Genomic DNA, 16,230 nt, shown 5'->3' with positions numbered 1-16,230 from the left:
GGGGCCCCACGCCTGCACTGGGGTCTCAAGGCCCTAACCCCTAAGACCCAGAACGCCAGACCCGACCTAGCCCTAGGGACCCAGTCAGCTGACCAGGCCCAGGTCAGCCTCTCAGTTCTGGGAGACCAGGCCCAGAGCCCATTCTCCAGGTTGGCGGGGCAGAGGGTGGGAGATCTCACCCGGGCTCACCACCTGTGCTGTTCCTCCACTGGGCCACAGAAGCGCTATGCCTCCAGCCCCTACTCCGACGAGATCGTGGTGCAGGTGACACCAGCGCAGCAGCAGGAGGAGCCCGAGATGCTGTGGGTGACGGGCCCCGTCCTGGCAGTCATCCTCATCATTCTCATTGTCATCGCCATTCTCCTGTTCAAGAGGTGAGTGCTCTGGTGGACGGCCGCCTGCCCTCGGACTCTCAGGCGCTCCCTGGCCGGGTGCATACGGGCCTGGCGCAGCCACACTGGCCTGCGCCCCAGGGCGCACCCCTGGCTCGGTGGGAAGCCAGGAGAGCAGAAGCAGTGCGTGTGCACACCCATGGGTGTGGCCCAGGTGCGATGAGCAGCCTCAGCTTCATTCACAGAGGGCTTGTTCACGTGCATCCCCGGGCATGTCTGTGTGTCCGTCTCTGTGTTTTCAGTGGATGTGAGCCTGTGTGTCTCTCAGCTTCAAGACACGGCCTTCTCCTGGTCTCCTCCCTTCAGCACCCCCTCTGCCACCATCCCTAGATGACTCCCTGCCTGGCTCTCCTGCTCGGGCCTTGAGAGGTCCAGACCCAGCTCCAGGGCCGTGTGCCCGTGGACATTCACTTGGCAGACGTTTATTCAGTGCCTGCTGTGACCATAGCATCTGCAGCTGTCCCAGACTCAGAGTGTCTTGACCCTTCCCACAGCCCTCCCCCAGGGTCCCTATCACAGGGGACGGGCCCATCCACCAAGTTACCAACCGGAAACCTGAGTGTCACCCTCTCCCCTCCTCCCTCTCCCTCCACCCAGTCTCCCGTGAGTGCTGCCCTGGATATCACTGGACCTGCTCCCCCCTCCCCACCGTAGGCTCCCCACGAGGTAACGCACGTGCACACGGCACGCCTCAGTCCTCTGTCGGGTAGCTGCAGTCTCCTGATCTTGGAGTCTCCCCTTCCTCTCCATCCTCCTCCCAGCCTGAAAGGTGTTTCCAAAGATTTACTTTGTCACCCTCAGCTTAACACTTCTCAGTTTTAACTAAAGAGTTTTATAGTCCGATCCCTGTAGCCTGAGGTCCATCAAATGCCTCGTCGGTCTGGCCCCTGCCGACACCCCGACATCGTCACTGAACCAGTGCAGCTCCCGGCCAGCCCAGGCTGAGCCCCTCCGCTCTGCAGCTCTCCTTCCCCCTGCCCGGGCAACTGCCATCTCATCCTTCAAGACTCCTTTCCAGGCTCTGGTGCCCACGAGGCTCTGACGGGCCCCTCCTATACCCCTTCGCCACACTGTCCCCCACTGTCCAGTGGTTCTTCCACGGGAACGTCGCTGGGCCTGTTTCCAGCACCCAGCGCAAGGCTGTCGGTGAACGCTTGTTGGTCCGTATGTCTGAACATGTTCACACACGAGTTCCTGTCCCCAGTACCCCATCTCTCCCTGACCCTGACCCTGACCCTTGACCTGGACCTGGTGCCTCCTTCCTGAAGTTAGCTCCTTCCTCCCAGGGTGAATAGGGACAGTCTCGCCTGGTTCAGGGCCTGGAGACCCATGGGTGGGGAACCTGAGGAGGGTTCCACACACCCATTCATCCTCCCCCCCACTGCCTCTGGGTCCTGGTGTCTGCCAGGAGAGGCAACCCCTCCCCGTGAATGCCACGTGGGTGCCATAGATGGGTCCGCAGTGTCCCCCATGTCGTGAGAGGGTCTGAGTGCTTGGCAGAAACAGTGACCGTTCCTTTCTTCTGTCCTTGCCTGTCTTTCGGGACCTAGAAAACAAGAAAGGTAGGAGTCCTTCCTTCTCTCTTCACACGCTTCCCCCTTCACTTCTTATCCCCATGCACACTGCGGGCCCAGCAGGGAGGGGTGCTGCTTGGGCCAGAAGCCTCCTGGCCTGCGGCTGTCTGGTCAGCTTGGCAGGCGATGGGACAGGCTCTGTCACTCTCTCGACTGGTGCTCTGCACAGGGGATGCCCCTTTTCCGGGCACAGGCGAAGCACAGACCTCCACCACTTCCCCTGCAGGCACAGACTCTGAGCTCACCAGAGCCTTCCCCCAGGCTCCCAGGTCTCTGAGGTTACCTGAGCGCTGCAGGGGACAGAGTCTGGCCTATGTGCAAAGAGCACTGGCTGCAGGGCAGCGGGGAAGCGTGTGCTGCACACTCATGCACACTCGCGTAAGTTTCTTCCCCAAGCACACCTGTGTCCACCGAGCAGAAGCGGCCCCTGGATACTTGTCAGCAGCTGGACATTGCAGTCTGTCTCTCATCCTGTCCCTGTAGCCCGGGGAGCCGAGGCCAGCAAGGGAGGACTCTGCCCAGCTAGGGGGACGTCTTGCCCGTCCCTCCCCTGCCGCTCTGCACCTCTACCCTTGTACCAAGAGCCAGATAGCTGAGGCCCAGCTCTCTGTGATGTTTGCATATCCTAGGTGTCGTTTGCATGTTTCCTCCTGGTGGCTCCTGCTGCCTCAGCCGTGGGGCCCTTGCAGACAACAGCCACTGCCCGGCAGTGACCTGCCCTTTCCGGGAAGGAGCCACAGCCTCCCCTTCCTTTCTCACTGGGCTGGCCCTCTGTCCACCCCCTATTCCCACTGTCTCCGCACCCTCCACCCTGTGTCCTCTCATGTGAAGCTGCTCTGGCCCTGGCTCCCCTGCACTCAGAGACCCCAGGCTGGGGTGACAGGAGCAGGGCCGTGGACACAGGGCCTCTGTGGTAGCAGGCTATGCCATGCATCTCTGTTCTCCGCCTGGACCTCAGTTCTCACCAACCGCCCTTCTGCCTCTCCAGGAAAAGGACCCACTCCCCATCATCCAAGGATGAGCAGTCAATTGGGCTGAAGGACTCCTTGCTGGCCCACTCCTCCGACCCCGTGGAGATGCGGCGGCTCAACTACCAGACCCCAGGTAGGGTGGCTCCCTCAGCCTGCCTGCCTGCCCCACCCAGGCCTGCCGGTCTCCACCGAGGGACCCTGGCCTCACCCTGGCCCCCATTTCCTGTTCCTCCCTTCTGCCCTTCTCCCTATACCCATCCACTTTGATGAAGTGACCGAGGAACCCCTATATCAAGAGCTGGACAGGCACCCCAGGGCCCGGGAGCCTCTGGGGGTGGGGGGCAGCTAGCTGCTCAGACCCGACCTCGTCTTTGGTCACGCCCTCCAAGTACGGGCCCGGGACCCACACAGAGCCACATCCCAGCCCCGGGGTGGCCAGCCTCTGCACCCGTGCTCTGGTCCCTGCACACGAGAGGTTTGTTAGTGGGAAACGGCCCATCAGACCCTTGTGGTGGGATGGGGTGCCCACATCTGGCCCTTCTGGTGGCTGGCCCCAGATATTCTGTGCGAGCACAGAGACCCCGCACAGGGCTTGGTGCCTGCCTTTCCTTCCCCGCCACTGTTACGGGGCTCTCTGGCTGCCCCTTCTACCTGAGCTGTCACTCCCTCCCTGTGCCCCAGCAGACACAGCTCAGACCTCTTCCCTGTGGGCAGGGTCGTTCCTCGGCTCCCAGATGCTGCTTCCATCATGACACCTCCCACCCTGGGCTGGAACTGCCTCAGTGACAGAGCTCTGTGGAGCCAGGAACTGTCTTCTTCCTCTCCCATCCCTTGGGTTGTGCACACGGTGGATTCTTGTTGAGCGCCTGTGAAACAAACACAAGGCAGCTGAATGAATGAGTGAACTACAACACACAGGGTTTGTGTGTACACGAGCTGCTCATTGCCGCGTGTTAAATTACCGCAAAACTTCGTGGCTGAAAACAACAATTATGTACTATTGTCACCGTCTTCCTGAGTCAGAAATTCAGACGGGAGCGTAGCAGGAGCAGCTTGTCTCTATTCCAGAATGTCTGGGCCCTCGGCCGAAAGACTCAAAAGCTGGGAGCCAGAATCATTTAGATCAGGGGTCAGCAAACTATGGCCCGAGGCCAGATGCAGCCCACCATCTGTTTCTGCAAATAAAGTTTTATTGGAACGCAGCCACGCCCATTCATGTATGTATTGTCTGTGGCTGTTTTCATACTACAAAGTAGAGCTAAGTAGGTGTGATAGACACCATATGTCCACAAAGCCAAAAATATTTACTAGCTGGCCTTTTATAGAAAAGTTTGCTGACCCCAGAATTCTGGAGACTCATTCATTCTCATGTCTTATGGTTGACACTGCAGTCAGCTGTGAGCTCACCTGAGGTTTTCGGCTCTCATCCTGTGGCCTGGGCTCCCTGACAACATGCTGACTGAGTTCCAAGGGCACGTTTCCTGAAAGAGAGAGAGCCAGGCTGACTTAGCAGGCTGTTGCAACCAGATGTGATCAGATCTTCAAGGAATCAAAGCTGGGGCCTGGAGGTCAGAGAAGCCTCCTCTGAGAGGGATGCCAAGCCGTGTGGGCCTTAGTCGGGCAGAGAGGGGGTGGGAGGGAACGGAGGGAACTCCCTTCTATGGCAGTAGCATGTGGGGAAGCAGCTTTCGGGCACTGTGTCCTGCGGCATTGGAGCTGGGGTTGTTGAGAGCCCAGAGGTGAGTCTGGAGGGCTGGGCCGAGGTCCGGTCACAGAGGGACCTGCACGCCAGGCTAAGGGGTTTGGACTTTGTCTTGAGGGTTCCAGGGAGGCATTAAAGGTTTTCAGCAGGGCAGCAACAGGGTCAGAATTGTGCTGTAGAAACATAGCTCTGTTTGCCATGTGGAAGGCAGATTGGAAGGGGAGAACTTGGGGAGGCAGGCCATTGAGAAGGTGCTGAGGACCTGGACGAGGCGGGTGGCAGTGGGGAGACATGAGCGAGACCTAAGCAGCAGGGCTCAGGCTTGATTCCATGTGGGGTGAGGAAATGGGGGCAGGGGTCCCAGGATGCCTCTGTGGTTGCTGGCTGAGCATTGGGGTGGGAGGGTCCAGGGAGACCTCCGCACCAACATCCTGGCTGGAACCACGGGCGTGGGGCATGCCAAGGAGCACGCGGTGGTCAACGCCTGCAAATAGATGGGCTCTCCCAGGAAGAGGGGGCGGGGGGAGAGAGCAGATGAAGGGCAGCCAGGGAAGGAGGTGAAATGTTGAGGAAGGATGGGTGAAGGGTAGCCAAGGAGGAGGAGCCAGAGGGAGAGAGAACTCGGGGAGAGGAGTGTCCCAGAGGCCAGATGGGGAGGGCTGTGCAAGGAGGACCCAGACAGAGGCCTTTGGCTTCGGCAGTTGGGACCTTGGAGAGCGTGTGGTGGGCGGGTCCTGGGGGCAGGAGCATTTCAGTGGGCTGAGGCACAGTGAGTGGGGAATGAGCAAGTGGGTGTGAAGGCCCTGCTGGGGTCTGGATCCTTGTGGCTGCAGGGCCCAGGGGAAAGGGCAGGGATCTGAGAGGAGAAGGCGGGGTGGAGCACAGGCAGTCAGAGGTGGTGTTAAAAGGGATGGGGGTCCAAAAGGACAGGAGGCTGTGGCCCCGGGCGGACCGTGGGGAGGGGCACAGTGAGGGTCACCCGAGGTGCTGAGATCAGGGAACAGGACTGCTGGCGGGGAGAGGTGTCTGTGCACAGGGGTGGTCTGGGAGGGAACCGGTGACCAGAAGGGGTGGCGGCGATGGCAGCACTGTCCACGGCTGAGGGTTTCCTTCTCGGTTTTTTCGTTCAGCAAATGTTTATTATTTTCTCTCATAATTTAACTCTTCTTCTGAAAGTGCTTCAAACGCACAGAAAAGCTGAAAGAGTGATACAGTCCCCATCTGCACATCCTCGTGTGGACTCACCCTTCTGTTTCTCACCGCACATGCCTCATCTCTCTCTCTGAAAGCACACTTCCCTTTTGCCAGTTCATCTGGAAATAGTCAGGGTCAAACTTTGATACCAGAGGGCACGAGGTTGGCTTGGACCTAGACTTCCGTCCTAGAAAGAGACCCCCGAGACCGCCCAGGCTCTGGGTGGGAGATGCATCTGCTTCTCGGGGGGCAGAGGGGCTGCGGTGGGACCGCCCCTGCGAGCCCCAGCCCCGCGCTGTGCTCAGCAGCCGTGTGCCCAGAGGTTAACGGGGTCCTTCTCTTGCCCCCCCTGTTTTTGTTCTTTTTCTCTGCAGGTTCCAGTGTCCCCAGTTGCCCGAATATCTCAAGTTAGTTTTCTGCGTTCCCGTGTTTGGGGCCCACTCTGGCTTCTGTGTGTTTCCTCTACTTCTCTCACCCACCGCCTCCCTCCTTCCTTGAGTTCTTCTCTCCCCTTTCCTCTCTTTTCTCTACCTTCTCACTGCCCCGTCTTTTCTTCGTCCATCCCGCTCTCTCCCCACCTTGCCCCCTTCTTCCCGCCCTGTTTTCCGTCCCACCACTCTGTCTGTCTCTGCCTCTCGCCTCCGGTCTCAGTCCGACCCCTCTCCCATCTCAGACCGACCCCTCTCCGGTCTCAGTCCGACCCCTTTCCCGTCTCAGTCCGACCCCTCTCCGGTCTCAGTCCGACTCCTCTCCTGTCTCCCTGCCTCCCTTTCCCCACATCTCCCTCCTCCCCTTTGCTTCTCCCTCCGAGTTCTTCCACGTCTCTGCCATGTACATCATGATCATTCCATCCACATGCTGGGTGCTGAGACAGGGACATCACCCAGCCTCCCATGGTGACTGGCGCCAGTGAGGGCAGGAGCGCTGTCCAGAGGCAGGACCCGCAGGCGGGGTGCAGGCTGAAGCAGCCCAGCCCCATCCTGTCCATTGCTTTCCACCTGGGCTTCCGGCCCCAGCCTGGGAGTGGGGAGGCCTCCCATGCCTGTGGAGAACCCGCCACTCAGCACCGTGTCACACGGACATGCTCACTCGTGCTCACACCACACACCCTTCCACCTCTGTCCTCTCCCGCCCCCACCCCCAGCCACTGTGTGCCCCGCCATCCCTGTCGCCGCATGTGCCGCCGTCTCCATGCCACCAGTGACGAGTGCTCCATGGTCACACATGTCCACATGTGCACATACATGCATTGGGGCTGTCTCCACCACCCCTCTCAGACCTCACGCTAACTCTGCCTGTGTGTGCCCTGCTTCCAGGTATGCGAGACCACCCGCCCATCCCTATCACCGACCTGGCGGACAACATCGAGCGCCTCAAAGCCAACGACGGCCTCAAGTTCTCCCAGGAATACGAGGTGAGACTTCCCCCCTCACCCCCGCTTCACATCCCCCACCATGTGCCTGGCCCCAGACCGGCTCCTTTCCTGCCTCGGGCTCCAGGCTTCTCCAGAACACACACTGGAGGGGTCAGCAGTGGCCAGCAGGGAACTCAACTCCTCAGGCCTCAGGTTCTGGGCCTGACAGAGGCCCTTCCAGATCCCCGGGTCAGGACACTCAGTCACATGCCCCGATGCTAACAGAGGCAGACAGGTCTCTCTCTCTCTCTCCCTCTCTCTGTCTCACACGCACACACACACACACACCCAGCTCAGTAATAACAGCTGCCATTTATGGAGAGCTTCCTGCACACACACACACACACACACACACACACACACACACACACACACACCCAGCTCAGTAATAACAGCTGGCATTTATGGAGAGCTTCCTGCACACACACACACACACACACACCCAGGTCAGTAATAACAGCTGGCATTTATGGAGAGCTTCCTGCGGGCCAGCTCAGGCTAGGTGCTTTGCATACCATCCTGCCCTCCCCACACCCTGTGAAACGGATACTGGTGTTATCCCACCTTACAGATGAGGAAGCTGAGGCTTAGAGGAGGGGAAGTGACTTGCCCAAGGTCACCCAGCTGATGTGTAGTGGAATGTGTCTGTCAGCCTGTACCCTGCACATGCATGTGCTCACGGGTGTTCTCAGAGGACAGATCACAGAGATGGGGAGCTGGGGGGCCTGAATCTTGCCACTTGGGCTGTACAAACCCTCCTGCTCAGGGCCCTCCAGGTACTCCCTTCACTCTGGCCTGGACCCTATCTGCTGGGGGCTCAGACTTCAGAGCACTGCTCCTGCCCAGAGTCAGGGCTTCCAGGCGCCCGGCTGGGGAGGTGCTTTGCTAGTGAAAGGGGTGTCAAGGAGGTGATAAGGAGAGCCCCACCTCCTCTAAGGAGCACCGGCAGAGGTGTTGTTAAGGCATCTTCCGCCTCTGCCCCACTCGGCCCCTCCAACCCCCCGCCCCGCCCGCAGCGCAGCGCTGGCACAGGATGGCGGGTGGATGGATGGGTGATTGATGGGCTGGCTCCACCCTGCCTGTGAGCCCGCCCCGCTCCAGCCATTTGTCCACCCTCAGCTGGGCTGCTATCGCGGGCACCAGGGCTCCCCTTCAAGGGCTGTGAGCCAGGTTTCCACAGAGGAAATTGAGCTTGGCCGGGGAACTGATGATCACCTGTGCCGCGAGGAAGGCGTGCCACTTCTCCCTGCAGAGCGCCCACGGGGGGCCTGCTCTGCACAGCCCGGCCATGGGGGGGACAGAGCCGCTAAGGGGGGGCTCCCTGCCTCCAGCTCCTTACCTGGCCTGGTCTCCCGCCCACACTCATCCAGTCCCACGTCCCACGCCACCCTTCCTCCCATGGGGCTCTGCGGCTCACTGTCCAGACTCGGTGTCCCCCGTCCACCTTCTGCCTCTTCTCTGCTCCAGCCTGCGCTTTCCTCACCACAGCCTCCTCCTCCAGGAAGCCTCCTCTGGCCACCCGGCCTGCCGAGAGCTTTCCTGCAGCCAGGATCCCATAGCTGTGTTACCTTTAACGGTCAGTCAGTCGCTCATCTGGCATCGTCAGGCACTTAGCCTGTGCTGGGTGTTGGGGGTGTGGAGGCAAGTGCCCACAGGGAGCTCAGCCAGTGGGGAGACGAGTGCCGACAGATGAGAGACACTGAATGTGACCTCATACCCTGGGGTTAAACATGCAGACGTGCGGAGAAGGTCGGCCGGCCGACAGCACCGAAGCAAGCAGGCTAGGGGTGGGGTGTGCTGGGGTCTCACGGAAGCAGTGCTCGCTGACCCGTGGAGAGTAACAGGCTGGCGCCAACGCCTGGAGGACACGGTGTGCTGTGCTGAGAGCTTCGGGTGGTACTCGTCTGTAAAAGGAGGGTGGTAATAGAACCTATTGCGTGGGAGGATTAGTTGAGGGAATACACGCAAAGTGTTGAGAACAGTGCCGAGCACACGGTAAGTTTCCGCTGAGCCTCAGCTGTTACTGTTATCATCTGAGGCGATGAGGAGCCATGGGAGACATTAAGCAGGGAAGTGATCCACAGATCTGCATTTTATAAGGATTTTTCCGGCTGCAGGACGGAGTGGGGCCAAGCGAAGAGGCAGGGAGATGCCAAGTCTGAGCAGAGGTGGCCTGGCTGAGGCCCTGGCAGCAGGTTGGAGACGGCTGAGGGGCTGGGAGTGATGGGATGGGGCACAGAGGAGTTTGAGGACGGCTTGCAGGTTGTGGCCGGGCCCTTGGGGTAAATGAGGACAGTGCCCTTCACGGAGATGGAGCCCCAGCAGCAGAGCCGGGTTTGCAGGGGGAGCTGATGAGCTCAGCTTGGCAAGGGTTGAGACCGAAGGAGTGTGGGATGTCCAGGTGGGATGTCCAAGGGGCTGCTGGCTATTCAGACTGGGAGCTCAGGGGAGACTCTGGGCTCCAGCTGGGGTTATGGCAGCTCCAGCATATGGGCGTAAGGTCCTGAGAGCAAGTGAACTCACCCAGGAAGGGCTGGAGAGTGCAAAGAGGGCCCAGGAATGAACTCCGGAGGAGCACTGCGTCCTGCCTATGGGAAGGAACAGCCAGAGAGGGAAGAGGAGAGCTGGGCAAGGCCGTGCAGCATTGGCCAGAGCCCCAGCAGTACTGGGTCGTGCGCAGCTGGCCGCCGTTGCTTCTGCACTCATTCATTAGCCGGATTCAGGGCTTGAGGGACTTCCCTAGCCCCCACCCCACCCCGGACCACTCTCCTGGGCGAGGGGATTTGTGGTACCTCGGTCAGAGGAGTCTTCGGTCCATCGCCTTGCTGATGGGTGCCGTGCCAGCCTCTTCGCTCCGTGGCCAGGGGAGCTGGTGCTCAGCCTTCACCGGCACCATGCAGTAGAGCAGCTGGCTGTGAACCGGGAGTGAAGGCTGGATGTGGACACCACCTGGAAGGCTGGGTCTCCCTGGAGGCACTAGGTAGTCAGCTCTTGCCCCACTCCACCTGCCTCCTCCATTCCCTGCAGTCAATTGACCCTGGACAGCAGTTCACGTGGGAGAATTCAAACCTGGAGGTGAACAAGCCCAAGAACCGCTACGCCAACGTCATTGCCTACGACCACTCTCGAGTCATCCTTACCTCCATTGATGGTGAGCCGAGGGCGGGGCCCCCTCCCATCCCCTTGATCTCCTCCTCGCTGGGGGACGTTTCATCCTCCAGGAGAGGCCCACAGGTCCCAGGGTGCACCGAGGAGGTATGGATGGACTGGGTTGGAGGCCCCAGGATAATGCTCTCCCATGTCCCTTCCTGCCTGTTCATAGGTGTCCCGGGGAGTGACTACATCAACGCCAACTACATCGATGGCTACCGCAAGCAGAATGCCTACATTGCCACGCAGGGCCCGCTGCCTGAGACCATGGGCGATTTCTGGAGGATGGTGTGGGAGCAGCGTACAGCCACTGTGGTCATGATGACACGGCTGGAGGAAAAGTCCCGGGTAAGGCTGTGCAGAGCCCTGCCCAGGGCGGGGGAGGAGAGTGGCAGTGGATACTCAGCCACCAGGTCACTTCAGACACCTTTTCCCATTCCTGTGGGAAGAAGCTCCTCAAGGGACTTGCGAAGTGCTGTTGTTTTCCTGGGGTGTCTTCGTGTCCCAGCTGCTGGACGTTCCTGGGATGTGGCATGTTCCCCATATACTAGTGGGTTCCCAGCATGTTACTATGTTGCCCCAGATGCTGTCATTTTCCAAGAATGTTAATATGCTCCCCAGTTGCTGGCATGTTTCTGGGATGTTCGCATGTTCCCCAGATGCTGGAGTGTAGCTGGGGCATTAACACGTCTCCTAAGTTAATTAGTGGAAAGAGCTGCTGTTATCTGTTTATGCACAGCAAAGCGTTGACTGGAACGTAAAATTTACAGAGCTTGAAAATGGTGCATAAACGTTATGGGTAAATTTGGCAGAAAACGTGCCTGGTGAAATCTGGTCATGAATAAACAATTTTCAATTACGTCCCTCGTTCCCCTGGTGAGGGCAGGGGTAGAGGCGTATCGTGAGACCATGATAGGGTTTGGTGAGGGGTGGCATAATGGATCTGAGAGCTCGGGGCTGAGGGCTAGACCTCCCACCCTGCTTCTGCCCACCTGAGCCTTTGGGTACCTCCAAACACCCTGCCCTGCTGTCCCTCTGCAGGTGAAGTGCGATCAGTACTGGCCACCCCGTGGCACCGAGACCTACGGCCTCATCCAGGTGACCCTGCTGGACACAGTGGAGCTGGCCACCTACACTGTGCGCACCTTTGCGCTCCACAAGGTATGGTCCCCCCCCCGTGCTTGTCCCCCGGCCAGGACCTATGAGGACAATGGTCTGAACATGGTGTGCTGGCGGGGAAGGGGGCGAGTGGGAGCCCGGTGTTGGAGGCCGGGGCTTGGAGGTGTGAGCGCACCATGACAGCCGGTGCCATGGGCGGCATGGATGGGAGCAGCACCCGAGCTCCTTCAGGCTGCCCCGTGTGGCTTCTGAGTCCCGTTGGAAAGCCGGGGTCTGGCCTCAGCATTGGGGCATCCTGCCCTGAGTCTGTAGAGGGTACACTCCCTGGTCACACCGTCTCTCCCTGCTCTCCTCCCCAGAGTGGCTCCAGTGAGAAGCGGGAGCTGCGTCAGTTCCAGTTCATGGCCTGGCCAGACCACGGAGTTCCCGAGTACCCGACCCCCATCCTGGCCTTCCTGCGGCGGGTCAAGGCCTGCAACCCGCTGGACGCCGGGCCCATGGTGGTGCATTGCAGGTGAGGGAGTGCCACGCCACCGGGGGGTGGGGCAGAGGCGGGGTGGGCCCCTGCCCAGGCTGAGTCCGTGTCCTGCAGTGCGGGCGTGGGCCGCACGGGCTGCTTCATCGTCATCGACGCCATGCTGGAGCGGATGAAGCATGAGAAGACGGTGGACATCTACGGCCATGTGACGTGCATGCGGTCGCAGCGCAACTACATGGTGCAGACCGAGGACCAGTACGTGTTCATCCATGAGGCACTGCTGGAGGCCGCCACGTGTGGACACACGGAGGTGCCTGCTCGCAACCTCTATGCCCACATCCAGAAGCTGGGCCAAGTACCTCCTGGGGAAAGTGTGACTGCCATGGAGCTGGAGTTCAAGGTGGGCTCAGGGCTGGGCCTGCCTGGCTCCAGGGCCTGGACTGGGTCCCGGGCACAGTCCTTCAGGAAGCCAGGCCTGACCAGCCTCTCCCTCTCGCTAGTTGCTGGCCAACTCCAAGGCCCACACATCCCGCTTCATCAGTGCCAACCTGCCCTGCAACAAGTTCAAGAACCGCCTGGTGAACATCATGCCCTACGAGCTGACCCGTGTGTGTCTGCAACCCATCCGCGGCGTGGAGGGCTCCGACTACATCAATGCCAGCTTCCTGGATGGCTATAGGTCAGCACACTTGTGACTGCCCACCACGCCCACGGGTAGCCAGGCCTGCTCCTGGCCGGCTGGGGGCGCAACAGAGTAGGGCCAGCCTGGAAGACCAGGGTGGGCTTCCTGGAGGAGGGGTGATCTGAGCGGGGCCCCAAGGGACTAGGCAGCCATGGGGAGACTCGGGGGACAGCAGCACCTCCAGCATGTCCAGTCTTATGTCCACCCCAGACAGCAGAAGGCCTACATAGCCACGCAGGGGCCTCTGGCGGAGAGCACCGAGGACTTCTGGCGCATGCTGTGGGAGCACAACTCCACCATCATCGTCATGCTTACCAGGCTTCGGGAGATGGGCAGGGTGAGCACGCCAGCCACCCCTTCTCTATCGTGTCCTTCCTCTCCCAGCCCTGTCAGCATAGCCTCAGACCCCATTATCACCACCTGTGGCATCCTGTCCCCGAAACCTCTGAAACCCGGAGCTCCCCTCCCCACTTTTTCCCCACCTGACCATGGGGCCGGGCCCTCTGTCCACAGGAGAAGTGCCACCAGTACTGGCCCGCAGAGCGCTCTGCTCGCTACCAGTACTTTGTCGTTGACCCGATGGCTGAGTACAACATGCCCCAGTATATCCTGCGTGAATTCAAGGTCACAGATGCCAGGGTGAGTGGACAGGGGAGTGTGTATATTTGTACGAAACCTTGTCTGTAACGCTGCCGGAGCCCCTGTGGTGGGGCTGCCTTTGTGGTGCCCCAGCTCCAGCTGCAGGAATCGAAGGTGAGCTGTGGGCGTGCAAGCCCATTTCCCAGGGTGGCCTCAGTGTAACGACCTCAGGGTGCTTACCTGTGCTACCGCACTGTCCGCCTGCCCTGGGGGGCTGCCGCCTGAAGCTCCAGCCCTGACCCCGGCCTCTGCCACCTCTCCCAGGATGGGCAGTCAAGGACGATCCGGCAGTTCCAGTTCACAGACTGGCCAGAGCAGGGCGTGCCCAAGACGGGCGAGGGCTTCATCGACTTCATCGGGCAGGTGCACAAGACCAAGGAGCAGTTCGGGCAGGATGGGCCCATCACGGTGCACTGCAGGTGGGGCCGACCCCATGGAGGTCTGGGCGTGTGGGGGGTTGGGGGTTCAGGGGCAGGAGCCCTAACCCAGCACTGTCCCTGGGCAGTGCCGGTGTCGGCCGCACCGGGGTGTTCATCACGCTGAGCATCGTCCTGGAGCGGATGCGCTACGAGGGCGTGGTCGACATGTTCCAGACCGTGAAGACCCTGCGCACACAGCGCCCAGCCATGGTGCAGACGGAGGTATGCAGGCCACTGGCCATGCCAAAGCCAGCTCCTCACAGACACATGCTGGGGAAGGCTGAGCCGGACGGGTTCCCCGCTTGGCAGCTGTGCACTGGACGCCAGTGTTGTGCGTGGCTCCCAGCTGGGGTTGCACGTGTCGGTCCTTACAGGGTACACAATCTAGGGGCAGAGTGGGGGTGGCAGGGGGAAGCCTGGGCAGATGTCTGGATCTAGCCCCTGCTGCTGGCCAGCAGAGGCAGAGGCTAAGTCCATGACCCACTGGCTGCAGTGCGAGTGCCCTTGGCTGTGTGTCGGGGTATCCTCCATCGCTGTCTGCGCTGACCAGACCTCTGTCCCGGCAGGACCAGTACCAGCTGTGCTACCGCGCGGCCCTGGAGTACCTCGGCAGCTTTGACCACTATGCAACGTAACCACCGCCCCCCTCTCCTCCGCTGCCCCCACCTGGGGGCTCCGGAGGGGACCCAGCTCCTCTGAGCCATACCTACCATCATCCAGCCCTCCTGCACAGGTGCTGCTGCTGGCAGAGCACAGCCCACCGGGATCACAGCGTTTCAGGAACATTGCCACACCGAACGGAGAGCCCAGAACTGCCCTGGGCGAGGGGGTGGGCCGGCAGGCGTGCACCAAGGCCACGTCTCTGTCCACCGGGCCCGCCCCGGAGCCCCTGCGAGCTCTCTGTTCCGCTGCCGCGTTTCTCATGCTTCTTCTCGTGGGGGGGATGGGAGCAAAGCCTCCTTTTTTATACTTTAAGTGGGGTAGACAGGGATTCTAGCCTCTTCCCTCTGACTTTTCCTTTTGCAAATTCTTAACTGCAGAATGGGGTTGCGGTGTAGCTTGCGTTCTCTTTTGAATTCGCTGTGGACCCTTTCTTGGTACGACTTTCACTGCTGAAGGATGGAGTGTGCCTTCCTCGTGTGTGTGGAGCTGGGGCCGCCAGCCTGCGCAGAGGCATCGCTGATCCAGCTGCTACTTCCAGCCCTTCAGACAAGATCCTGTTTTAGCCAAATGCAGGGAAACAGTTTTTTTTTTTTTTTTTTGGTTTAATTTCTGTTTTGTTTTTCCGTAAGAGCCTTATTTTGGGCCCCATAGACAGTGGTGGGCGGGGCGGAGGTAGGAAGCACTCATCCCCAGTCGTCTATTCCAGTGTGTGTTTAACATTCACAGCCCAGAACCACAGACGTGTCTGGGGGAGCCTGGAAAGGCATTCCTCATCACCATCGTTTGCAAAGTTTAAAGATAAAGCAAAGACAAAAAACAAACAGACAAAAAAATCCAAACAAAAAAAAACACAAGAAAAAAAGTCATCCCCTGGCCTCTGCTTCAAACCCCTGAGAGGGGAGGTGGCTCCGTGTGCCTGGGATTCCCTCTGGGTCCGCAGAGCCTTGCTTTTTGTCCCCAGCATTGTGGGATGGCGTGGTGTTGGTAGGCTGTGGGTCTGGCCGTGTGGCCAAGGTGATGGGCACCAGTCAGGGTGTGTGCCATGCCCCACACACCTCTGGGCCAAGCAGGGGTGCAGCTGGCCCTTCAGGTGCATGCCAGTGGGCCTCGTAGCACGCGTCTGTCCTCGGAGCAGGGGCCAGATGACTCCCCTCCCTGGTTTGCAGCTGTTTTCAAAGCCCCTGAGAATCGCTCTTTTCCACTCCTTCAAAGATGCCCTCCTAAACCAATGTGGCAAGACTACTGGATTTCTCTCAGTGGTACTATACTCAATCCTTATTATCTCGGCTTGCTGAGGGGCAGGGAGCGGCCTCTTCCTCTGGGCAGCACTATCTAGGTAGGTAAGTGGGGGCGGGAAGGGTGCATAGCTGTTTTAGCCGAGGGACTCTGAGGCAGATGTCCCCAGATCTAAGTAGGTGGTCAGGATCAACAATCCAGGGTTGGTAATGTTGAATGAGACATTCATTTTTACCTTGTGGATGCTAGTGCTGTAGAGTTCACTGTTGTACACAGTCTGTTTTCTATTTGTTAAGAAAACTACAGCATCATTGCATAATTCTTGATGGTAATAAATTTGAATAATCAGATTTCTTACAAACCGGGCCTCTGTCTCGGCTCTTTGCGGAACCAGAGTCTGGGCTCTCTAAGTCAGTCCCTAGGGGTAGGTTCTGCCGATTTCCTGCTCCTCAGGAGACAGCGAGGCTGTCCTGAGGACCTGTGAGAAGACGGGCTCCTGGCCTGGTGCCCACTTTCTGATGGGAGCCTGAAGACTGAGCCACAGTGCGTGGAAGGAGCACCTACCATGGGCTGCGACTCCCCGGGCCAGAAGCACAC

At 59.7% G+C, this 16,230-nt stretch overlaps 1 protein-coding gene across 5 annotated transcripts in view; it reads left to right on the top strand.

Moving 5' to 3' along the window:
* PTPRF (protein tyrosine phosphatase receptor type F) overlaps window positions 1–15,994 on the top strand; it is a 116,422-nt gene extending 100,428 nt beyond the window's left edge. For 4 of the 5 annotated variants that reach the window (XM_029228138.1, XM_029228141.1, XM_029228140.1 and 1 more), the window contains 14 exons: window positions 220–374; window positions 2,955–3,070; window positions 7,150–7,247; window positions 10,275–10,398; window positions 10,570–10,745; window positions 11,439–11,558; window positions 11,876–12,030; window positions 12,109–12,394; window positions 12,495–12,673; window positions 12,887–13,013; window positions 13,190–13,315; window positions 13,580–13,734; window positions 13,821–13,956; window positions 14,301–14,984. In XM_029228138.1, coding sequence (XP_029083971.1) covers window positions 220–374; window positions 2,955–3,070; window positions 7,150–7,247; window positions 10,275–10,398; window positions 10,570–10,745; window positions 11,439–11,558; window positions 11,876–12,030; window positions 12,109–12,394; window positions 12,495–12,673; window positions 12,887–13,013; window positions 13,190–13,315; window positions 13,580–13,734; window positions 13,821–13,956; window positions 14,301–14,369 — 2,022 coding nt within the window. In that variant the 3' untranslated portion in view covers window positions 14,370–14,984. Of the gene's footprint in view, window positions 1–219; window positions 375–2,954; window positions 3,071–7,149; window positions 7,248–10,274; window positions 10,399–10,569; window positions 10,746–11,438; window positions 11,559–11,875; window positions 12,031–12,108; window positions 12,395–12,494; window positions 12,674–12,886; window positions 13,014–13,189; window positions 13,316–13,579; window positions 13,735–13,820; window positions 13,957–14,300 lie in introns of all 5 variants that reach the window. The other variant, XM_029228139.1, reaches the window with a different exon arrangement.
* The last annotated feature ends 236 nt before the right edge of the window (window positions 15,995–16,230 follow it).

The sequence above is a fragment of the Monodon monoceros genome, unplaced genomic scaffold (assembly GCF_005190385.1).
Source record: "Monodon monoceros isolate NGI ecotype Baffin Bay Population unplaced genomic scaffold, NGI_Narwhal_1 Super_Scaffold_18, whole genome shotgun sequence".
Lineage (NCBI taxonomy): Eukaryota > Metazoa > Chordata > Mammalia > Artiodactyla > Monodontidae > Monodon > Monodon monoceros.
This window is presented reverse-complemented; position numbering and strand designations above follow the sequence as displayed.